This window comes from Ischnura elegans, chromosome 9, assembly GCF_921293095.1.
Source record: "Ischnura elegans chromosome 9, ioIscEleg1.1, whole genome shotgun sequence".
Classification (NCBI taxonomy): Eukaryota; Metazoa; Arthropoda; class Insecta; order Odonata; family Coenagrionidae; genus Ischnura; species Ischnura elegans.
The window spans coordinates 49,175,911-49,201,600 of NC_060254.1; the positions used below are offsets into that span (position 1 = coordinate 49,175,911).

At 38.6% G+C, this 25,690-nt stretch overlaps 1 protein-coding gene across 2 annotated transcripts in view; it reads left to right on the top strand.

The window, feature by feature from the left end:
- LOC124165657 (zwei Ig domain protein zig-8-like) overlaps window positions 1-25,056 on the top strand; it is a 313,548-nt gene extending 288,492 nt beyond the window's left edge. Inside the window, exons 6-7 of one of the 2 annotated variants that reach the window (XR_006866278.1) lie at window positions 21,729-21,873; window positions 24,818-25,056. Coding sequence is in view for 1 of the 2 variants with exons in the window: in XM_046543133.1 (XP_046399089.1) it covers window positions 21,729-21,820 (92 nt within the window). In the remaining variant the exon portion in view is untranslated. The remainder of the gene's footprint in view (window positions 1-21,728; window positions 21,874-24,817) is intronic. The other variant, XM_046543133.1, reaches the window with a different exon arrangement.
- The last annotated feature ends 634 nt before the right edge of the window (window positions 25,057-25,690 follow it).

The following is a 25,690-nucleotide window of genomic DNA, read 5'->3' on the forward strand; positions in this document are numbered from 1 at the left end:
CCCAGCGACCCAGACGACCCCGAACAAAAACCGAAGGTTGGGAGATATGTGATGATCCGACTAGTGAACACCTGAGTAAGAGCCTCACAACCTACGCAAATCTACAGAAATTTGATTTTTTTACGACAGAGTTTAGCAGCATTAGCTAAAAAATAATGATAATTTTTCCTATAAAACAATTTTTGAATTTGTCCATCATTTACACCATCATATCCATGCACTTTAATGGCTTTTAGATGAGCTGATTTTCTTTGTAAGGAACTGATTAAGTGATGTACTTACTTATACGGTTCAGGGAGATAAAGTTGAAATTTAATTAAATTAAAGTTAATTTTAATAATTTTAGACTCAACGGTTCAATCCTTTCTGGCTCAGCATTTTTGTATTTCTTAACTCATTATAAACCAATACTACTTTTAAGCAACATCAAAAATTTATTAATTTTCAGCTCAATTTGCGAAATATCTTAACTAGCTATTAATTAGAAGTGTAAATTTTAATGATGAAATATTTAGCTGCCATGGTAGTTATGATTGAGTGCAACATTTTCAAGTTCTCAAAATGAGAAGACAGAAAATTTAACTTCTCCCAGATGCAGCTCTGGGTTTTAAAGAGTTAATGATGATGGCTATAACAACGAGTGAGTAATTTTCCACACAATGCTAGAAAATCTAGATCTTTGTGTGGAACATTGTTACGTCTTTATAAACCCATCATAAATAAACTCTGTTAGCTGGCTGGGTTACATGACTTAATCATTTCCTTTCAAAAAAAATCAGCTCATCTAAAAGCCAATAAAGTGCATCGATATGATGGTGTAAATGATGCACAAATTCGAAAATTGTTTTATAACAAAAATTATCATTATACTTAAACTAATTTTGCTAACCTCTTTCCTCAAAAATCAAATTTCTGTAGATTTTAAGACAGAGCTAATGAGTGCATCATGTTATGACTACAAAAGAAATGCATAATTTTCACTTAACTTTTAAATGGCTTCAGTCGAAGTCATGGCCTGACTTCTTAGTGGTGAACGTTAATAAGTTAATATATTCAAGTCACGCCGCAAGTTTTACCGCAGCAGGTTTGAAAATGATTTTCAATGTTCTAATGCCTGTGGAAAGATTAAATATTATAATCGATTGCCATTCAAAATTTTATCTTGCAATATTATTTAATGAAAAATATGTTTTGCACTAGGGTAGTCGTGTTATGTTTTATTCTTATGGTTACCAGGAATGATACTCGCAGATGACTGATGAATACTGTTAGCAAATATGCAGGGTAAATTAATTTCTCATAACAATTGATGTATTAACGTCATGCTCTATTATTGAATCTAATAGCGTAATCTATCTGCGGGTGCGAGTTAATGTACTATGAAATATTTTAATCTCATAAATAGTGAGTTTTTACCATCATTATTGTTTCTTTTGATGCTTTATTTTCAAATGTGTACGAGCTTCGTATTCTTTGGTGGTGTCTCACCTTACTCTTACTCCTGTGGCCATTCGAAACCTAGAAGGCCTTTGGCCTCACCAACTAGACTCCTTCACATTCTCCGGTCGCCTGCTATATCCAGTTGGGCTCCCATCTTCTTCACATCCTAATTAACTTCATCGCCCCAACGCATTCTTGGTCTTCCTACCGGTCTTTTGCCTTCGAGTTTGCCTTCCAGAACTTGTTTCAGCATTGTATTCTCACTTCTGTGGAGGTGGACCAGCCATCTTATTCTCTTGCTTTTAATTATTCCAACGATATCTGGTCCTTTGTTTAGGTCTCTCAACTCTTTGTTTTTCCTTATTCTCCTCCTCTCTCCTTCCCTTATTGGGCAGAATATTCTTCTTTAAACTTTGTTTTTAAAAGTCATGAGCTTCTTTTGTGATAATTTTGCAAAAGCCCCCGCTTCAGAGCCATATAATAATATAAAAAGAACGTCAATACCAAAATAAAATTTTTTTGGACGTTCTAAAAGCTTTAATTTATTTTCATGTTCCCATTAAATCAGTGAAGAAGACGTAGTTAGCCATGGAGAAATACGTATCCTTAAAATGTACAAAGAATAACAGCCCTAGACTTGTGAGAGCCGAAGACTCATGGTGGATCCAGGATGTCGAATGGGAAAATTTATATTCGCAATAAATATGCTGGAAATAAAGTTTATTTAAAGGGGATTACATTGAATTTAAGTATATAGGAAAATGAGTTACTTAAATGTAAGTTTAGGAATAAACATAACATTTTGAATAATCTCTGGAAAAAATATACATTAATTACCCATAGCAAAAGTTTTTGGTCCTTTATTTTCAAATTATCACCATACAAAAAGTTAACGAAACATTTTGTGCAACAATTTGCTGAGTGGCGAGAAAAAAGACAGTTCAAGAGAGTGCATCGTGAGAGAAAGGAGGGGGTAAGAGTAATGGCAAAGGGTTGATCAATGTTTGAGCGGGTTGAAGGTTGGAGAAGTGAAGGGTGAGAGCTAGCACTCTCATTCGATAACCCGCAGACTTCACCAATAGACCGACATCGAACAGCTTTATTCCATTAGACTCCGCACTTCAAATCGGAATAGAGGCGACTGGTTAAGGTTTTCACAACTCCTACGACGAATTTTGGAGGAAGAATTCATCAGGAGTGAAGGGAATGGCGACAAGATAGAAAAGGGATGGACGGTTGGAATTACGGTCAAGATAGGTACTTTCAGTACCTCAAATACTTATTTTTCCTCTTAAGGTTTTGTTATTTCCTTCATAATTGTCCAACTTAAATTTGACTAACTTTTCAAAACTTTTTAGAACTAAAATATAAAAAAATCAATTTAATATTTACCTCTGAAAATTACGATAATAATGACTTTTAGAATTGCAATTGAATGGCAGTGTGCAATTTTTCCTGGAATATTATTAATTTGTTTTAGTTCATAACTCTTGAATCCTCTGACTACAACTTCATTGAATTTATACTGTTATATGGTGGAAATAGCTTGTTTAAAACCCCAATCCTAGATTTCTATGTGAGGAAGGACGCCATAAGTCTCTGCTTTGAGTCTACTTATACCTTCCCTCTTCATTAAAACTTTCAGCCCGAAGGTAAAAATTTTAACTTTGCCCAGATCCGAAAATTTGTTAGTAGCGTAGCCGGCCGTCATCTATTAATGACGCTCTATTTCAAAGTGAGCGACTCTCTTTAATTTACATCTTCTGTTACTTTCGGTAATGGCTTGGGAATCTAAATTCTATAAACATCTTCAACATCTTGTAACCCCAACCCTAGATTTTATCACTTCATTTTGGCTTATATTGTGTATCCTCCGTTTTATATATATCCATTGCTCACTGAGGAGGACGGGGGTCATCTTCATGACCCTATCCATCTTCCATGAACATCGCCTGAGACCGTCCAATGATTTCTTCTCACTTCCCCTCCTCCTTCAGCAAGCTGGCAAGATTGTGTTTCCACACGGAGCCTCACTTGGCATTTAACCCCTCTTCCGATCTACTTATGACCCATCAACTCCTCCGCGAATATTACGAAAGAGGATCCTCAAGTCGGCCTCTAAATGTGTTTTCACCCACTGCGCATTTAAATGGGTTTACAGAAGTCGTCACTCGCGTCGCTGGCGGACAAATTGATCCGAGTTTCACGGGGTAATAAGGTATAATTGGGCGTAATAACTGAAATTTGATCTATCTAATTCATAACTCACCAATGCTATTCCTTGAATATGCTTTATTACTGTAATAGTTAGATTTACGTTGACTATAATAAAATTAAATACCAGTACAAGTGCAGGTAAATGGCTAGTTTACTCTCTTATAATTTTATTTTCAGCGAAGTTGGTTGTAGGCCGTAACCGTGGTGATTGTTCATAATTTTTCCCTGGATAAGATGAGTTATAACATCCAGAAGCCTACCAATGAAGTAAGAAAAAAAGGTTTACATTGTGCGTTCCATAGGTCATTTTACTGTATTACAGTTAACAAAATATTTCACCACATAGAAAGCATTGACCCTCATATGGGATAGTCAATGTTTTGGCCAAAGTGGGCGTGGCTTGTCCTACCCTAGCAACCCCATTCCGGCCACACTTCGCTCCACGCTCGAAACCAGAGGTACACCAACCAGGTATTTACAACCTCCTTGCCATTCCTTGCTTTGTTCCTCAACCTTAAAAGCATTAGCCTACTCTCATCGAAACGCACCAAAGGGACCACGCATAGGAGTCCGATCCAGGTTTTTGAGAAGGAAAAGAAAAAAAGGAGGGAAAGAAGTAACGGGTTGCTGCGATAGCTAGGGTGTTGGATTCACACCCCGAGGGCTCAGGTTTAATCCCGGAAAAGGTAGAAAATTTTCAGGGGTCACCCGATGCCAGATTGGTGCAGTCTTATGGACACCTCAAACGCCACCTCATTCCGTCAGATGGGCTGTTAAGTCGTGATCCCTCCGGCGCCCTAAGTTAAGAGTAGGAAGTCGAGTTTCTATTCTACCTTCTTTCCTACCCTTCTCTAAAGGAGCAAATGAATTGTCTGTAGTCTCCTTCAAATACCATACTAAACCAAGAAAGGGGAACAGGCGAAGGAGAAGACGCAGAAAAAAAGTCAGAGAGGGAGATATTAACTCGGCTTCCCGTTTTTATTACTGCCCCTAGACTGAATGCCCCTCAGACTCAATATTGTCGTACGTGGAAACCGCCAGACTCGCCTCCTTCCCCTCACCTGACACCCTTCACCTCCCTCACCACTTGCCTGCTTTCCCCCTCCAAAAGCACAGCCACCGGAACCGTCAATAGCTATTTTCGTTTTTCCTCCCTGCTCGCCCTACGGTTTTTCCAGGGTTAACTGCCGAGGAGTAGGAGGAAGTGTCTTATGTCTGTCCGCCCTTCAGCAGTTGCCGAAGAATGATGCAGCTTTGCTTTGTATTTTAATGAGTTCTCGGATTGTGTCTATCTTATAATGTTGGTCATGATGGCGCGAATGGGGATAAAGCATCGTCATTTGCATTCGCAACTCCGCTTCCGAAAGAGAATGATCAGTTGTTGATAATCAAACATCGGATTCGATTACTGACCCAGGAGACGATTATGAGGGACAATGCAATGCAATCGTTAATGTGACTCAAATTCGCTTTATCCTCATGCGTCTTCCAGGTTTCGGTGTACGAGGTAGCTCGGAAATACATAGTCTAATCCTCAGTTCCGGTGAACTCACTCTCATGCCGTTCTCAAAGCAATTTACGTTAACGTTACAGTCACTCTGTAGTGGCGGCAATAGGGTAGTTTCCTTCATCAAAGAAAACGAAATACATCGATTGCGATTCGTTACCCACAATTAGTGTATTCATAATATACAAATTATTTGGTTTAAGAAATCCCAGTTCAGACGAATGCTAATGGTCAATTTTAACCTCATTTGATAAAGGCCAGATTGGCGGCAATGTGATTCCACTCCACGTGACGTCATAAGGACCTAGTTTATAGACGAGTAGATAGGAGTTTTACATGGTCTGAGATTACCAATGCATGCATGAGGCACAGACCTCAGAGAAACATCTCATAATAATCACACATTAAAAATACCTAAGTTCGGAAAGTTTCCTTCGTTTGATAGGGTCAACTCCTGTAGTTTCTGTATTCTGTTCCGATCTGTAATTGGAAGAATATTTCACCAATAATTCCGTTGATGGTAAGTGAATTTTTGCCACATTAAGTTGCTAGGAACGGGTATTTAGACTCCGATTCGAATCCACAATTTTTTTGTATTGACCGCTGCGGCTGCTTTCGTAGATGTACCGGGATTAAAATGATAGTGGTGAGTAGCTTGAGATGAAAAGGAAAGGATAGAGAAGATGAAGATTTGGAGGAGGAGCCGTAGTGGCTGCCCTGGGTGAGTGAGTGGCTTATGTAGGGGCCTAGATGACTTGGAAAAGGTAGTCAAAATTCACTCCACAGTCAACCGCCCAAATGGTTATGCAATATAGGAGCTGACTTTCGACATATAAATAAGCGCGTAAGGGTTAAATAGCTATGCAACATCATCTGGACCTCGTGCATGGTTTTTCGAAGCTTTAAGATCAGAAAAATGTCCGCAGTGTGTGTGCAGCATCTAATCATCCGTCACTGTGACTTGATCCGTGGAACCTGTGATTTGTTGCATGATACTTTACCCACTAGATTCAAATCATTTTATTACCATTAAAAAAATAAAGTAGTTCTCAGATACATATTTTTTCTTACTATTTTCCAGTTATTCCCCTTTTTGGCAGTGAATTGAAATGAGTTAATTTTAATAAATAATATTGTAAACAATCAAAAAAATAAAAATAAAAATGAAATATAATAAAATTGATGTGATAAACAATAAGGGGGAAGTTTTTAACATCTCTTTCTATGAATATATTTTTTCCCATTGTTTTTCCTTACACCACCGGAACGATTGTGTTTTGTGGCATTCTCAATGCCCAATATGTCGGCTGTATCTACAGTTGTCCCGAAGAAAGTAAACTCCATTCTAGGTGAGTCGTGGGCGAAGCACACTTCGGAGAATATGAGGAAGAGTTCGTAGCTGGATCTTTTGTGTGTCATCATAATGCGACGGATATGAATATTTCCCCGGTGTAAGGGACATGTAGCTTTTAAAACTCCCAGCTGTATGAGAGCATTAAGAGGGCAAAATTTTGGAAGACAAGTAGTTCCTGAACTGGCCACTTTCAGACGCCAATGAGCTTTGCGTTAATTTTTTCCGCCTCTGTACATTGGGGAAAAGGATGAACGGAGGGGATTGTGGGATTGGCTTTGCGGCAGAGGCAGAAAAAGGTTGATTCCGGCGAGAAAGTCCTTTATGCTTGTGGTAGGGGTATGGGGGAGGTGTAAGGGAGAAGGCAATGCGTCGGCGTGGGCCATAAAGAAGGCAAAATGAGCATCTTGTCGGAGGGGGAGGGATGCAAGAGAAAACGAGAGGGTAAACAATAAAGTGGATGGCCCCTCAGATTGGGGCTGAGAAGTAAGCGAAGCTGTTCATTCGCAGCAAAATTCTACTTGGATCGTATAATTTAGATTCATAGCATTCATGAAATATCAGGTCGCGAAATCGTGATTAAGACCGTGATTTACAATCGTCACCGGAAACGCAACTAATGATAGCTTCTTTATTATTATCAGTATTAAATTATTCTACCAATTTACCCTTTAAGGTCCATAAAGATTGCAGCCATTAGTTGGAATAGTAAAATACGTTTCAAAAATAAATCTAATATTGATGCGTAGATTCCAAAAACATTTATATGAAAGCGATATCTCTAACTGCTTCTGAGATACAGTATAGGACGTGAAATAATATTAATTCTCGCCATCTTATGGTCCATAGGGACATATGTATCCCATATAAAAAACACTTATTTTGTAAAAATTAAAGCTCAAATGCGGAGTTGTTCGCACTAACTTCACAGGCTAGGTACACATAAAGGATAAAGAGAGAGTCTTGTTATAATTAACCAGCTCATTGACTCGTTATAAACTATCAAATTTCCACTTAATAATATTGAGTATTTCAAGGGAAAGTTCTTAGCAATGTGGAAACAACAATATCTAAAGGATGTCACAGAGAAAAATTAAAACAAGAAGCCAATAGCCTATTTTTCAGTAGAACCAAGTATATATCATATGAATGGTATAACAATCGTATACCATCTCGTTTAAATTTGAGACAATTTCAAAAATTTGGGACGTTTTTGTCCCTCGAACGTTTAATGGTTAAGGCTGGGTTGCATGGGGTATTTATGGCAGCCTCCCCATCCGTCGTGGACTTCCCTCTTTAGTTGAAAAAGGCCTACTCGCTTTTTATCTATGGAAGAGTCCTATTATTTTCCTTTCTTTTCCCCAATAACCTAACATTATACCCTCTAACAATGTTTTCAATAACCCCTCACCACTTAGTTCTCCTTTCATCCATGCCTCCCGTCCTCCATATCTGATCAAGAAGCTGCCTCTCCTCACCCACCATGTCCAGCACTTTGCCGTTCCTCTCCCTCCACTTAAACTTCTACATTCTTCTCCATACCTACATCTCGAACGCCTCCAGCCTTTTTTCGTCCTCCATCCTAAATGTTCATGTTTTCGCACCGTACAGCGCCTCAGTCCAGATCGAAATCTTTACTAGCCTTTTCTTAAAGATATCGCATAACGATCCTCTCATAAGCTCCAACCTGTTTACGAAAATATGCCAAATTTGGTAAAATACATAATTCTTTTTGACGCCAAAAGATAATGAGCTCACATTTAATGGCGAAGAAGAAACTTAAGGGCTTTTTTTTGCATCCCAAAAAAATTTTAATAAGCCGTGTATATTTGGAACGATTATGCTATGTATTTTCTCGTGTGGTCTTACTTGAATCAGAATATGCGTTAAGATGGCTGTAGACTTATTCTACTCTCAAAGCGAATTAATTAGCTCTCGTTTGGAATGAAAGAAAGCGTATTACCCTCCTAGGTCGGAGAGATTTCTTTTTTCACGTTGATTTGAATTTTTTTGCCATTGCAAGAAATAAAATCAAGTTTTGATGAGGATTATATGCAATTTAACTCTTTTTCTTTTGATACTTTAGGAAGAAATGGCCATCAAGGTTACCGCTGTTTTGATAAAACTAGGTTTTTCGAGCCAGCACCAGTCTACCTGTAATATAGTGTAAACTACATAGTAATGTTTTGTAAAAAATGCTAAAAAAGCAGTAAAAATATTGGAGTCTCAGCATTATACATTTTTATTTACGCTGTTATATGTTAAACTACGAAATTTGAAATAACCTATTAATCAGTTATGTCAAATTTACGATGGCAGCAGACGTGGTGAGGCCCTCATGTGGACCTCGAGTCTCAACAGATATGTCTAAAGTTATTAAATTTTGGACAAAGCTGATGAATTTCTTCTTATATTTGAATAAACAATCGATGCTTGAAAATTGTTATTATTTCTTTCAATTGCTTTATTTTTATCTCCATCACATTAGCGAAGATGGAAGTAGGTGAATAGACGGATAAGCTCAAATGTATACACATTCCATATCCGATGCACCACGATGCCTAATGGTTTAACTTTACCTAATTACTTACAATGAAGGAATAAGTTTGCCGCTAAAATATCGGGAGGTTAAGAGAAAAGAAAAATAAACAGAGACAGAGAAAAGGAGTATAGAGGGAAAAGGAAGAGGGTCGAGGACGGGGAAGAGGAGGTAAAGGAAGCGGAGAGTAGTGAAGATTTGTGAGTTAATTTCGAGGCGTTCCCGATGCTGTGGTGCGTTTGTGTGGGTGATTATTGAGACGAATGGCGAACAGGGGAGCCGAGGGGACTGTTGGTAGGTGAGGAGCTTCCCTAATACAGCGGTAGCAGCGATGCAGGAGGCCAAGATAGAGTTCCCTTCGAGAGAGTCGCCTTAATGAAGAGGTAAGGGATAAGTAGACTCGACGCAGAGACTTATGGCGTCCTTCCTCACGTACCGATCTAGGATTGGGGTCTAGCACAAGCTAGCTCCACTAGGCTGTCCCAAAAAAACACTTTTTTGGAAATTCCAAAATCGTCACTCGGATTTCGATGACCCTCGGGTATACAAGGATAGGCAAAAAAAGATTTTCGAAAAAGTTTAAATAATTAGGTAGCGAGGGGCGCCTAAATACCAACACCCTTAATTTATCATACGATTTCCCAAAAAATGTCAAATTAAGGGTAATCAGGGTAAGTTGTGGCCCTTTGGGCTAAATTTTCGTCGGTTTTTGCGTATCTTTCACCGTTTAGGCTGTGCGGCCCGCGCAGCCTGGCGCCAAGAGTGGCGCTAAGCGATGCGGCTCGCGCGACGCGGCGCAACTGACGGCTGAGGCGGTCCCCCTCCCCTCCCACACCCCTCCTCCTCACCTGCCGTCGCCCGCCATGTTCGCATGCTTCAGTGACTCTGTCTCTCTCTCAAATTCAGATTTTGAACTCCTTTCGTAGACCAAATCATGTCGGCACGTATGGTAATAATCAATCTTATCCTTATTTTGGAAAATCGTTATAAATTTGTTAGCCTACTGAGAAAATTATTCAACAAAACCAGGTTTCAGTTGAACAAGCTCTTTCCTCGTACCCCCATTTAGCATTTACCGAAGTTGGGAAGCAATCTGCAGTAAATATTGCTTTTGTTCTTCGTCGTTAGAGATACTGCTATTAAATTCTGTTATTAGGACCACCACGGCTGAGACCGTCTACCTCCGCACCCTATCCTCCTCACTTATCCAATCCTACTCATGTCCAGAAGCTCTTTCTCCGTTATTTGTCCTGCCTTTTTTGAGACTGAGATACAAACTGCAACAGATTATGCTTTTGGTCCTCACGGCGCATTTCCTCACCTTTTGCGAATTCAATGTAACAACACGGACCTCTGGTAGATATGAATCATGGAATTTACTGAGGCGCTAGGGTTAGCAGCATCTATTAAGGGTTCTCTCATTGACCCTCGATAGTTTATAACCTTCCTGCCCCGCCAGACAGGGTTTTGAAAGTTCTGATGTCCAAGCCATAAAATCATTTTTCTGCGAAAGGACAGAAGCTAATACCACTGCTGTAATTGGCATGGTATTACATTCTTACGACCCGTTCTCTTTCGGACCTTCATTGTGAATTGCGAAGTCAGTTCATTGTGGGGCAGCTTCGTGTCTACTGAATCGTGCTGTTATTCAGTGGGCTTTACTCTTGCTCTGCAATACGTTCTAAACGCTTGCATTTCCAATTTGCGTCTAAGTGTGTAAAAGCGTATGCATACTAGGAACATAGTGGTTTGTGTTTGAGCTGTAGACATGGAGCCAAGAAGGTGATCAGAAGAGCCCGCGATATCTTCGCCCTCGGGATAAAAGAGAAATCTGAATTTCGTACACCAAGCACATACCAAAATTGCGTGATCTACTATCAGTTTTATTATTCCAAATGAGAAAGTTGAAGCACACCATAAGCGTCAGTGCTATTTAACGGGTACATACTGCTCTCGTGATTTACGGTAGAGCTCGGATACCAGCCATAGAAAGGTGGAATGTGATCCAAGGTCGTAAGAAGCAGATCGAACTTTGGAACAAACGAAAAAAGCTAAGCCAGGAACTATTCTCATTAATCGTTTGACAATCAAGCCGTTTCACATCAAAATAAAAACGATGAAACGAATGCATGAACGTGAAAATGATTTCGTTCAATCTCTGAAAAAATTGCCCGTGACTAGAAACGTGCACAGGTAAGATTTATCATTTTTTGTTTCATCAAGTTCAAAGAATGTTTTATTCGTGAGCTATCGCATGAATTTCTCAACAAATATCCTAAGAATTGGGAAACAACAGAAAGCTACCAAACAGTTCGACATCACATCAAACAGTTCAAGGTGGTGAATGATGAGGCCGAGAGGGGGTGGCCCCAATCATAGAATTAAATAGCAGTATCTCCAACGACGAAGAACAAAAGCAATATTTACTGCAGATTGCTTCCCAACTTCGGTAAATGCTAAATGGGGGTACGAGGAAAGAGCTTGTTCAACTGAAACCTGGTTTTGTTGAATAATTTTCTCAGTAGGCTAACAAATTTATAACGATTTTCCAAAATAAGGATAAGATTGATTATTACCATACGTGCCGACATGATTTGGTCTACGAAAGGAGTTCAAAATCTGAATTTGAGAGAGAGACAGAGTCACTGAAGCATGCGAACATGGCGGGCGACGGCAGGTGAGGAGGAGGGGTGTGGGAGGGGAGGGGGACCGCCTCAGCCGTCAGTTGCGCCGCGTCGCGCGAGCCGCATCGCTTAGCGCCACTCTTGGCGCCAGGCTGCGCGGGCCGCACAGCCTAAACGGTGAAAGATACGCAAAAACCGACGAAAAGTTAGCCCAAAGGGCCACAACTTACCCTGATTACCCTTAATTTGACATTTTTTGGGAAATCGTATGATAAATTAAGGGTGTTGGTATTTAGGCGCCCCTCGCTACCTAATTATTTAAACCTTTTCGAAAATCTTTTTTTGCCTATCCTTGTATACCCGAGGGTCATCGAAATCCGAGTGACGATTTTGGAATTTCCAAAAAAGTGTTTTTTTGGGACAGCCTATAGCTCCACCAATATATAATATTATACTTTTTTAAGTTTTCGTCATGTCAACGGCAGTACCGTAGATTACCGTAGAACTGGAATATTAATTAGCCGGCGAGTTTAATTATTCAAAATTCAATGCTCTATTAGCGTGAATCGTAAACATCTCAAAATTTGTTAAATAAATTCATCGATTGATGTTTTTACACGCACAAGATATTTTGATAAAACCGAAATTTATACCAAGCACACGGCATTCCGGCGCATCTATAATTCTTCTTGTTGTAAAAAATAAATTTACTCATAATATATAAATAAGTAAAGAGGATATTTAAAGCGAGTAGAGGTTTAACAGCCAGCGGAACAAAAGATGAGCAATATGCAAACGGACCTGTATTTGAACGTTTCCTCTACATATTCTATGATGCCGATCTTCCATTGGTGTAAAGCTGGCGCCGGAAGTGACCAAATGCGGGATGAAGGGTTATACTATCCTTTCTCTCTGTTCTGCGAACATCGCTTCCGGCTTGGGAAAGTGTTTGAATCGTGGTGTGCCCTGGCGGCGGCTTCAGAAGTTGGAGTGTCCTAAGTCCCCACGACCCGTCGTTGGAAACTCATAATGGAAATCTATTGTGTCCGGCGGTGAGCACATAGCGCCTCAGCGCTGTGGATACATTTAAAAAAATCGGGCGCCGTCATTATTTTCGCCCCCCGTTGGAGTAAAGGCGTTACCCCTATTCACTCCAGTTGAAATCGGTAAAAAGATAATCACCAAGAAGGGTGCTCTTATTCTCAAAGAAAGTTTGAAAACTAAGAAATAACATACAACAACAGAGCAGAAAATATGCAGGGAGAGAGACAATATAAAAAGAATGGAAGAGGAAAGAATGAGGACAAAGGAGAAGCACTCGGGGGAAAAGATGGAAACGAAGAAGCATAAAGGAAGGGGAAGCTGATGAGGACTGGTGAAAAAATATGCAAATGGGCAGAGGCTGAAAGAGAGAACAGACCAATGCTGCTAAGAAAGAAAATGAATTTAACCTTGGAGTTATGGAATTCTTCATCATCAATCTTAAGATTGGTTTGACGCAGCTCTTCTCTCATTTAGGTGGTGTCCTTGTTTTTTACTGCCTAAACCGAAAGATTATTACTCCTGGAATACGTATTTCACGCTTATAGATTTTTCAATGACGATATCTATTTTTCGCGATTAAATGAAAAGTTAAAATTTTCAAGCGCTAAGTATGGGCTGGGAAATAAGGCTAAGTATGTATGCTGGGAAAAGCCCGTATGACGTCTGGCTACTGCTGTGTGAGGCCACCAGAGTGCGAGGCTATGAGCGCCGCTACGATGCAGGCTGCTAGCAGGTAGCAGAGTATCCTGCTAGAAGCTTGCGCTTGACTTAAGTAAGGATTATTAATATTCTAACAAACTAAGGAAACTTTCCGGCCATAGGCAATGTTAATACATAGGTGATTATGATGAGATGTTTCCCTGAGCCTCTCTGCCTGCCTCTTTCCCTGAGCTCTGTGCCTCATGCATGCATTGGTAATTTCAGACGATGTAAAACTCCTGACTACTCGTGTAGCATCTGGACCCTTGTTACGTCGCGTGGAGTGGCATCGTATGGATGCCAATCTGGCCTTTTTCAAATGAGGTTTAATTGACTATTAACATTCGTCTAAACTGGGATTTCTAAAACCAAATAATTTGTATAATATGAATACACTAATGTTGGGTAACGAATCGCATTAATGCCTTTCGTTTTCTTTGATGAAGAAAGCTACCCAATTCGCCTGTCGTCTTATATTTTCACACCAACGTATTTATTGTTATTATTATCAACGTATTGTATACACATTTTATATTTGTTTGAACTCCATTCATCACATTTTATCTCCTCCTTGCATCCGAACTACAATTTTCAACGTTCTATTAATAGTTTTTCTCTTCTCCATTATATATTGATTACTGACACAGTAAAAAATTCAACTTTCAAGGTGCAATAAATATTTCACCCCAATTAAGCACCCCTTAATACTTTGTGAAATACGAAGAGACGTGTGCATTGATTTGGACTCTATGAACTTCAAAGCAATGGTGAATGTAAAGAATTTATATGGAGTGCGCAGGGCGATAGGAAGCCCGTCGCAGCTGAATAATACTTGTGATCATCTATATATATAAAAGAAAGTCGAAAATCGTGTTAGTTAGAACACTTATAACTCGAGAACGGCTGCACCGATTTCAATGAGATTTGGTTCATTGGATTCGTCTCAGGCGGGGTTAATATATTGGCTATTAAAAAAGGATAATTTCACAAAAAAATTCATCTCTTTCCTATGGCCATGCTTTTAGGAGTTATAGTTACACAACAATTGATAAGTCGGTCAAAACTACAAATTAAATAATTTGTTTTGTTTCTACCACTTTAATAACTGAATTTAGTAACAATATAACATTTTGATTACTAAATATATTCAAAACTAGCTGACCCGGCGAACTTCGTATCGCCTAGCAATTAATGAACTTACAGTTTACTTACACTATTTATAAATCAAGAGCGGCTGTATCGTTTTTAATCATGTTTAATTTATTATAATGAAATAAGGATACAAATTCAATAAAACTACGTAAATGAGTACCAAATGTCAATTTAATTAATATCTATATATATAAAAGAAAGTCGAAAATCGTGTTAGTTAGAACACTTATAACTCGAGAACGGCTGCACCGATTTCAATGAGATTTGGTTCATTGGATTCGTCTCAGGCGGGGTTAACATATAGGCTATTAAAAAAAGGATAATTTCACAAAAAAATTCATCTCTTTCATATGGCCATGCTTTTAGGAGTTATAGTTACACAACAATTGATAAGTCGGTCAAAACTACAAATTAAATAATTTGTTTTGTTTCTACCACTTTAATAACTGAATTTAGTAACAATATAACATTTTGATTACTAAATATATTCAAAATATTAATTAAATTGAAATTACATTTAAAAAATTTAATTCGAGCTAATTGTAAACCCAGCCGTGGCCCAGCTCGAGTTGACACTTCACTACCGTGTTTGTAAACAAATCTCCAAGCAATTGTTGACAAACGGTAATGTCCGTGTTCCTGTCGAGGAATCGAGTAGTTTTAACTCATTTCCTTGGAATGGTTTCAAATTAGTTTCAGTGAGCTCATCAACAAAGAGTTCCAGAATATGATTGATCTCCAAAAGAATCAAAGATGGTTGATTTAGCGAGCAAGAACTAAGATGCGGATGACTAAAACGAGGTAAATTCAAATAGTTCCTACTCTGCATTAATTCGAATCTTTTAAATGTGTAACAAACGAAGAAGAAATCACCAACTATCTATCTGAATATTTTAAGTCCTTGGACATGCCTGGCTTACCAAGGCACGATTTACAGAAAAATGTTGTTTCTGTGTTCATGATCTTTCGAAGCCTAAACCAACCATAACTATCCAACGGAACGTGTTTGGTGATTAAAATAATTGGTAATGAATGAGATTCACGCAACTTCACTCAAAGGAAAATTCAAAGGTGAGGAAGTCCTTATTCCGTAGATTCCATTATCTCAACTCATATGCCCTTTTGAGCTTAAACTTATTCAATTTCCAATTCGTGTTGCATTCGTGATAACGATTAAAAAAATCGCATGGTCAGTCTTTCAGTTTTTGTGTTGTTTGTGCTCATGTGCTAATGAAAACCCATGATTTTCTCATGGTCAATTTAACGTGCTATGTTCACGAGTCGATAAACCATCCTCTGTATTTCTTCCTTCCCTTCAATTGCGTAGCTAGGATAGGGGGTTTTGGGCGCAGCTAATACCACGGGTCTGTAGGGTATAGAAAACTCGCTAAGGTAAGCGGGAAGTGTGGGGGCACTTCCCTCAGACATTTTACAAAATAGATAAACAGTTCAAAATAGTGGGTTTTGCGGCTGTGTGAATAGTTAAATATGTTTTGTTTGTTAGTCATCCGTCCCCCTAATATTAATAACAAAATCTTTCATAAAAAAATTCTCTAAGCTCTTGGGGGGGGGGGGGGGGGGGTGGGGGTTATTCCCCAAAACCTCCCCTCGCTGCGTCACTGCTTTGCTTCGCTATATTTATTTAGCTTCATCTGCTTCATCTTGCGCCTGATAACAAAACAAAAACTGTTGTTTATCAGAAGGTGCTTGACACAAGACATTAAACCCGAATGTTTAGGGCTCACCGTGGTGCGTTTACGCATGCAGTACGTTTACGCAGTGCATTTTTACCAAACAGAGATACTAAAACTGGCGCGCCTTAAGTCATTTAATGCAAATGCTGCCTCATATGGGCTTTTCTTGCACGATTTTGAGCATCAGTCAAGCGTCGGTCTGGGGTTGTGTCAACCTCCCCCCTGAATGGGCCAAGTGTATGCAACGGACTTGGACCTAAAAACATTTTTTTTATAGCTAATAACGCAAATAGCCAACCACTGAATTCGTATAATTTTTATTTCATGAACTGCTTTATTAAACCACAATGCCCAAAATTTCTTAAGCTAAAACGTAAGAAAATTTGTTGAAAAAAATCCGCGTAAACGTGCTCCGATCCACCCTATGTAGATTCAATAAAGAAAATGTCTTTCTGACAAGCAATTTTGGTACTCATTTACGTAGTTTTATTGAATTTGTATCCTTATTTCATTATAATAAATTAAACATGATTAAAAACGATACAGCCGCTCTTGATTTATAAATGGTGTAAGTAAACTGTAAGTTCATTAATTGCTAGGCGATACGAAGTTCGCCGGGTCAGCTAGTTATGTATACAAGAAGACACTAGAAACAATTTATCTCTAATGTGGGAATAAATAAATAATTGTCTTGATTATTATTTATTTCTCGTAGAAATTACATAGCCTAATTTATATTTATTAATTCAAGTTAGAGGCGTCAAGTATAATTTGTTCTAAATTGAAACAAAAATATTTTTACTTGTCATCTACTAGTTTAGCATTTACAATTCATCATTTTCAGATTAAAACGAACTATTTTTTTTCCACCGAAAATTATTTTGATTATCTATTTGTATCACCGTTTGGCGTTTCAATTGCGCAATCTTCAATAAGTTTTTCTCAGAATTTATGTGAAAAACCAACCAATTTTCAATTTTTTCTAGACGGTGACAAGTTTTAAAACTTGAGATATGCATCCTTTATTTTTAATTTTGTGCCATCAGAAAATCTTTTCTCTGTGAGTGATTCTACCTGAAGGTTGGTTTGATATAGAGAGGATCTAACTCTCCACAAGCTCAGCCAGGGAAGAGTAAATATCACCTATTAATGGTAGTGTGCCAATTATTTTCCCTGGGTCACATAGTATTTCGAACATTCTACTTTGAGTTATTCGAAGGTTTGAAATTAATATCCGACTTGGTAAGAGAGGTACCGAATATTTTCTTATTTCACCCGTTCCGTAGAAAATTTCATTCTGATTCTGCACATTCCCTATTGAGCAGCGGTAGAATTAAGCACCGCAACTGCGCTATGGTGACACTCTCATTGTTCACGTGTCGATGTCATCTGCGACGACTATTGCAACGGTATAGACGGTTACGGGAAATAATTATCTCCGGTGCGAACACTATTTGCTGTTTGACATTTCAGTTGAATAAAGGGTCGTCGTGGATATCTGCTTTGTAATAACCCTCTTGCTCCCTTAGGATTAGACTTTGACACCACTCAAATCCCTGTGGAGCGATTTTCGCTGGGAAACTCGTCGGCGATTACTTTTAGCCCCCGAACTTGGATGAAGGACGTTACTCAGAATTTTGGTCTCCAGTTTTAATTACATTCACAATAACTGCCATTGTTGGAGAACATTTTTTCGCAAATTAATGCTCTTATTATTGGGTATTTATAACCGTATGGTAGCCGGTTTCTTTCTCGTTGAGCTTTGGGTATCAAATTTTTTTCTCCAAAAGAGGAGAAGGACCATTATGATCGTATCAATATCCTAAATATCACAAACGCTTTCATTTTAGGAGAATAGTACTCTACTTACCTTTACATCATGAACGATTGTATACAAACATAAATACAACGTTTATATCAACATTAACCCATCTATAATTCTTTGTAATTGAATTAATTTTTTGCTACTTCGAATGCTACCAAGATACTTGGATTAATTTTAGATAACTTGATAGACTTCTTATTATAATATAAAAGATTATTTTCACCTGAATGCAAATGCAACGCAAAAACATAGGGTATAAAATGTGCACTATTTCTCACGCCCCTGAATTATGTACATTATCTCTTGTTTTCTATGCGAGTGTAAGTATTACGTACGTTTATCTATAAACACGTCGTATTTGCGGAACTATTTTATCTGGAACTTGGCTGTTTAGATAGTCGCTCGCTTGACTAGCTTTGTTATCTATACAACGATCTAAATCGTGGGGAGGCTTCTATTCATCGTTGTCTGCTCGCGCCTGTGTTCCTACTGGGCCATGTCATTCAATTAGAGACAGATAAGCGGCGAATTGTCTAAATTAAATCGCGATTCCCGTCGCCACAAAATGGAATTTAACTTTCCGGTGCAAATGAGTAAGTGAGGTCTCCTAGGGGAATTTAGTTCGTTCGTGAGTGTTTTTCAAGTTTCCGGAGTGCGTTAGGTAGGCCGCTTTTTATTTTTTTCACTTTTGGTTTCCTAATAAAGTCTGTCAAAATGTTGCAACATATCTTGAACAATGTAATCCAAAATTTCGATTATTCCCAAAATTTACGTTTAATTGAATTTTCGTGTCTTGAAATAAGAATGGATATAAATTGTCCATCGAATTTTTATTCTGTTATCCTCTTGTGGTTTATGTATTCACTTCGTTGATAATTTTCCTTGTGAGGGGTAATTTGAACATAGTTACCACAATACTCGCTCCCTCAGTAGGGCATAAAATTTGCCCTTTGGATGGGTTTGCCCTTTGTATAATTGCGCATTTATGTGAATTTACTGCTTCCTCAACAACCATTCATATCCACTGCTACCATCTGGGATTACTTCTGGGCCATATCATACAAATTTGGCGGCTCCTCTAAATTAAATCGTGATCCTCATCGCCACGGAGTCAAATTTCAGTCACCTCGGCTAGTGAGTGTATGTGAGCTCAGTAAATGGGCGTCAGTTAGTTCTTGTGTGTATTTTTGGTCTCCAGAGTGCGTGAGGTTATTACCCGAAGTCGTTTCGATGTAAAATACAGTCCTCAAAACTGCCCTATTGGCCGCTCGAGTCGTTGCCATTGTTCTCGTAATATTACGGGGTCGCCAGGGGGGATATTTTTGACCGTCCTTTTGTTGTCATCCACTTAAGTCTTCATACTCGCTGACCACCACCTGGCCTTACACAACCCCCTCCCTTATGACACAAACTCTGGGAACACAGACCATCCGTCCCGCGGCACGGTAAGCCTGCCCACGAGAGTCCCACGGTCCCTTGCATTTGCAATACAAATTAAATGAGTCCTCGCATATGAAAACACCGTTGAGACCGAGAAATTTATTCACAGCGAGAATGTTTCAGCGAGGAATAGCCGGGTTTATCAGTGGTCAGCACCATGGTCACGCTGTCCACTAACTTCCCTTATCCCAAAACTCCTCTCGCTACCCCTCAACTTGACCCCTCCTCCCCATCTCTCCTGTTCATTCCTCCCTACATTTCATTTTAGTCTTCATTCCCGAACATATAACTTGTTCTCTCCCTTATATTTATAGTGTAGAGTTCCTTGTATATGGTTCCAAAATTGTATAATATAATAACTAATACAGCTGAAGGCACTAATTGTTTGGGTAAATGCTCAAGGTTGATAAAATCTTCTTAGGTTTATTCTTCCGGGAAAAAAATTTTAAAGTCGACGTTCCTTTACCCCCCAACCCCCCTCTCCCACTTCCATCAACTCATAACCATACCCCCTCCTTTCCGCATGTACATATATAAGACTTCTTGACGTAAACCATGCATTTGTACCTGATGATAGCGATGAATCGCTGAAACGCGTCGTACTTGAATAAATACTGTGGACATTCACAAAGTTTTTTCACTTTAATTTATAACTGCAATATGTTCCACAAAATCTCGCCAAACACCGTTGAATACATCTTCCCCTCCATCCCAAGCAACCACACTCTGACCTGAACACGCAATTCGGGAAAATGACCTCGTTGTTGGCGGCACCATTGATAAGTAATGAGCTGCCGTAGCAAAAATGAGATTACGGTATTTTCAGCAAATTATAGTGTCACTCTAAAAGTAAGTTGAGGTCACCCCACACAGAGTAAAAAACGACCACTTCACCTTGCAACTTATCTTGCTGCCTAACCAACGTAGAGGTAAATCCGTAATTGCACTCATGCGGTGTGCAGAACTCCTCTCGGCTCTCTGGTGGGCAAAAAAGACAGAAAAAAAGCCATGCGATCCAATCCATTAAATTAAATAATTTTTTTGACACAATGAAGATCTCACCCACTTTTCATGAGTTGGTGACGTCATTAGTTTTCAGGTTCATTAACTCGATTAGGAGAATATTTTCTCTGGGGGAAGAAATACTTCGCAAGAGGTCTATTCCATGAAAAAATTCAACTACTACTACCTACCACTACTAAGCATTTATAGAGTCAAACTACTACTAACAACAAAATCAACATATGATACATGCGAAGTAGCAGTCTTGGTGATAGGCCAGGCGTGAATACGTGACGTGACGTCATCAACTTATCTGAGAATGGGTTGATGCCGTCAATTTTTCGTGGTGGGTAACTCGATAAGTAGAAGTTGGATTGGTAAACAGAAAAGTATAGTCTTCTTTATTTTTCAAATTCCGTCACATTCAGCATTAGTAAAAAATTGCTGATGGAGCCATTAATTTACAATTTCTTCTTTTCTTTTTATTGGCAATGAAAGCCCAGGAAACAGTATAATATTTCTCTCTCTCTCTTACGCTCTGGCATTGAAATTTACATTGCCAAATTTAGCATTAAAATCATTTTCCTTGCTTTGCTTTTCTGACGCTTTTTTCCTTTAGATCATGGCATGCTGACTGCACTGAATGATTTTAATTTTATGCATGTGCTGCAGTGAAAAATGATGAAAGGGGGTTATGAAATCCAATGCACATATTTACCTTAAAGTTAATTTCTTCTGAAATATATTTTTATTCGGGAGTTATTTACCCTTAATGCTATTTTTGGTTGCGGTAATCCTAAATAATAGCATCGTTTACAATGAATTTCATTTTTTTACGGAGTAAATGAGACAAATAAGATTTTGTCTTATCAAATACAAATTACACTTTATATTTGAGAGAGAATTCAATGGAAAAAACGGGTATCGTTCACTGTCATTTAGATATGATAAACTTGATCTCTCACTATTACATCATAAGCATTTATGGAGTCTTAATATTTTATTACATCATCTGATCAATCATTTAGCGTCTTAGTTTAAAATATACTGGACGAGTTTTTTTATTTAGTTTTTTGAATTTCAGTTTGAATCTCGTCGCTGTATGTATTATTTAAATCTCAATAAAAAAACCACAAAATGAAAGTTTAAATACATATAATTCTTTTCTTTTTCATCCTCAAACAACACCTACAGTCTTAAGCACTGTGGTGAGGTGGCCAATGCCTCACATTGTCGTCGCTGGAGTGGTGGTTGCCTTCTGCGGTAGCCTATCGGGAGGCCAATGATGACGAGGTGGTTTGCTGACGGGACAACACTGAGGGCTGGTATGGGCTGTAAAGTATGTAGGGAACATACATATAGAACCTATGTAATATATGAATATAACACTTCCATCATCGCATTGAATGTATCGCTCACTATTATGAGGTCATTAACCCTAACCCAGACCTGGTCCTGGGAGAAATTACGTTTCAAGATTTTTCATTTTTTAAAGGTGAAAATTTTCTAATATATCATTATTATTATGACAGCTGCATATTTCTCCATTAAACTTTGAAGCACGAAATAACTAAATCTTGCTAATCTAAAGTTACAATCTTTCCTGAATAGAGCTGAAAATATATACATTTATGATGTTCCTTAGAAGCAAAATTTGGTTATAATGAGTTAAGAGCTTAAGTGGCTGTGTCCTTGCACAGAGACATATAGTTCTTCAAATCACTGAATTGAACGAGTGAGAGATCTTGGCAAAGCCAAATGATTTTTTAAATGGGGACTTTCATTCTTGCTGTGTATAGGTAGTTAATAATCCTAAATAATAACAGCGTTCACAATGAATTTCATTTTTATACTGAGTAAATGAGACAAATGAGAGATTTTTCTCCTATAAAATACAAATAACACTTCACATTTTAGATGAAATTAAATGAAAAAACGGGTATCTTTCATTGTCATTAAGATTGAAAAAAACATATCACTCACTATTATATAATACGCATTTATGGAGTCTAAATACTTTATTACATCATCTGATTATTCATTTAGCGTATCAGTTTGAAATATGCGCGTTTACAGCGCATCCAATTGAAATAGAATGTTGTGTTGGTGTGCTTGGATTTGAAGAGGTTGAGATGCACCTAAGTAAGGAAGTTAGTGAAGAGAGGTAGAGTTGGGATGCGATTGGGGGAGGAGTGGGTGCAGGCGTTGGGTGCGGTATCCCAGGCCACGTGAGAGGCAGCACTCCCGTTGATGAGAACGCATCATATTCCTAGACCCCTGTTCGAGAAACTCTTCCCACCCTCAAACCGTACGTTCTCGCCCCATTCACCTTCCCCAAACTCCCACCCATTGCACTAATCATTTTACTCCAATCTTATGAGAAGTAGAACAAGTGTAGTTTCCACAATTTCACTTACAGCAGGCACTTGAATGCAGGTAAACATCTGTCTCTCTTCTCCTCCTTTCATAAAAAATGCACTGTGAAGCCTCCTCCTTGTAATTTAAGATTTTTGTTTCCCCGGTATATTAAGGGCAGAAAAGATTTTCGAGTTTTCCTCCGGGTAATTGGCTCCATGCCTCCTGATCTTTCGAAGAACAAATTTGCTCTTTGACCTCCGGAGATGTTCCGAAGAAACCAGGGAATTATTTCTGTAAATATCTCCTGTAGTTTACGACTTCCTCTAGTCCCAAATTATGCCACCACGTCCTACGTACTGTGGGGGAAAAATTATCCCAACAGACTTTGTGCCGCCACCATCGCTTTGCAGGAGAATGGCTCTTATTTCTGACGGCATATAATACGATGGCAAGTGAAATGAAACGAAAATGTTTCGTTTCGACCCGTAGGGAAACGAAAATACGAGGCCTAGGTTTAGTTTTTACCAATCCATCATGTCTCAGTAAATGACCAACCCATTTATTTCTCCTTGCAGTTAGCATATTTCACAGGTCTGTTTTCACTCCCAGTCTGTCCAGTATTTCTTCATTCGTAACCCGGTCTACCCATGAAACTTTTAACATTCTACGGTAGCACCATAGTTCAAAAGCATCAATTCTTTTTTTCTCTGCTGCTCCTATCGTCCAGGTTTCACTACCATAAAGCATTATGCTCCATACAAAAGTTTTGAGTAGAGTCATCCTAAGTATTAGAGGGCACTGTGGAGGGGAAGATCGGCAGAGGGAGGCCGAGGTTGAGCTACATCACCCAAGTAATGAAGGACAGGGGCTGCAACAGCTACCTGGAGCTAAAGAGGCTGGCGGAGGACAGACAGAGATGGATGACTGCTGCAAACCAACCCAAGGGTTGATTACTTAGAAGAAGAGAAGAGGTTTAGTTTCGTTCCCGCACGAAATTATAATCATTAAGGAGTTTAGTTTCGACCCGGGACAGAACTTTACTCCCAGGAACGAAACTAAATTAATCATAATTCCTCTGCTCATGGCTAAGTTTCGATCGCAGAAGTTGAGTGCAGACGGATAAGAGGGATTAGTTTAAACCCGTTACGTTTAACATATGTGTAGAGGTTAAAATATTGAGCTTAAGAATCGAATGACTTGTTCGCGTTCACCGATCTCGTGTTAGTGGTTTAAATAAGTCCCCAGGCATCTAATGACGATAGGCCGAACCTCTACTTCATTCAACCATGTTTCGTACTCGGTGTATGCGTCGAAACTAAACTTTTCGAAGGTGAAGCACGTGGTCCATCTGGTGCGAAACATTATCTGCGTTTCATTCCATACCAGAGTTTAATTTAGTTTCGACCCGAAGTAGTTTTGACTCCGTTTCGTTTTGACCCTGAGTTTAGTTCCCCAGGTTTAAATCCATTTCATTTCGTTTCTACATTTCGCTCCCAGGGACGAAACTATTGAAATTTTAATGGTTTTACTTTCGTTTAGTTTCTTGTGCCATTCCTAGGAAGAAGGTGCCCTTGCAACTCCCTGGGTCATGAAAACATTTGGTAAATCGAACTTGTCTATTTTTTAAAATAGTTATTGCAAAAGTGTATTTAAAATGGAAATACTTACAAATAAGAACAGCTAAAAGATTCCTTTTTACAAAACTGCTATCGTGTTTCTACTTAAACTTTCTACTCAGCTTATTCTCCAATATAACGCCCCAGGAAGGGCATTGAATGAACCCAATGAAGGTTTTTCTGCCGGTGCCCCGGATGATATCATTGTTGACAGACATATTTTTCTGCCGGATAAATATAGCTTTGTAACATTATGATCTTATTTATCCACAATACGGACGTTAAAAACATTCATTTAATTTTTTACAGTGAGCAGTGACTTAAAGCGGAATAGCGGCCACTTTGTTGGCTAGCCTACCATTTTCCTGACAGCATCACCACCAGCCTTTTCTGCAAGCCGCGTACAAGTAACTATAAGGTGGCGTCACATAATGGACACGCCTAAGCACAAGATCAGGGCTCTGCGCCCTGGCATTCTCAGGAAAGAAAACGGGGACCATCTCCAGCATCTTGATTTGGAAGTGATAAATTTATGTATCATTGATTTTCTTTTTAAAATCCTTGACAAACACGTAAAGTGAAACATTTTTGCGCAGTAAAAAGGCAGATGTTAAAGTGAACCAAGAGAAGAATGACTGGTAAAAGTACTCTTATGCAACGGCATGGAAAACCAATACGAATTTGTACAATATATTATTTTATGATGATATTATGATTGTTATGGACTATTTTATAAATATGTCAACTTTTTTCTACCATGTGATTTAAATAGATATAAATCAGACCAAAGTGTTAAATTTCATGAAATAAATTTTTTACGCTGCTTCAATATTAATCCTTCCATGCTACAATTCATTGTATATAAATTTTATCAATAATTTACTTGATACTCTGCAATACACCTGAGCATGATCAAATGTAATTTGTGAACCCATCTAGTCAGTCGAGAACGAAGGTGTTGACTATTCCTGGAACTGGACCCTTTCCGTTCCAGATTTAGCCGACGTTTTCAGGAATGTGCTTATATCATGTTAGATGCAGAACAATTATGGTGTAGTCAAGACCGCAAAATAACTGATCCCCTTCAAATCAGATATTCATGCGGATATTTGGTGCAAATAAGATAGTTTTTTATAACACATTTACTGCACAGTTATCCTTTGAAATGGTGTTCACCTTTTA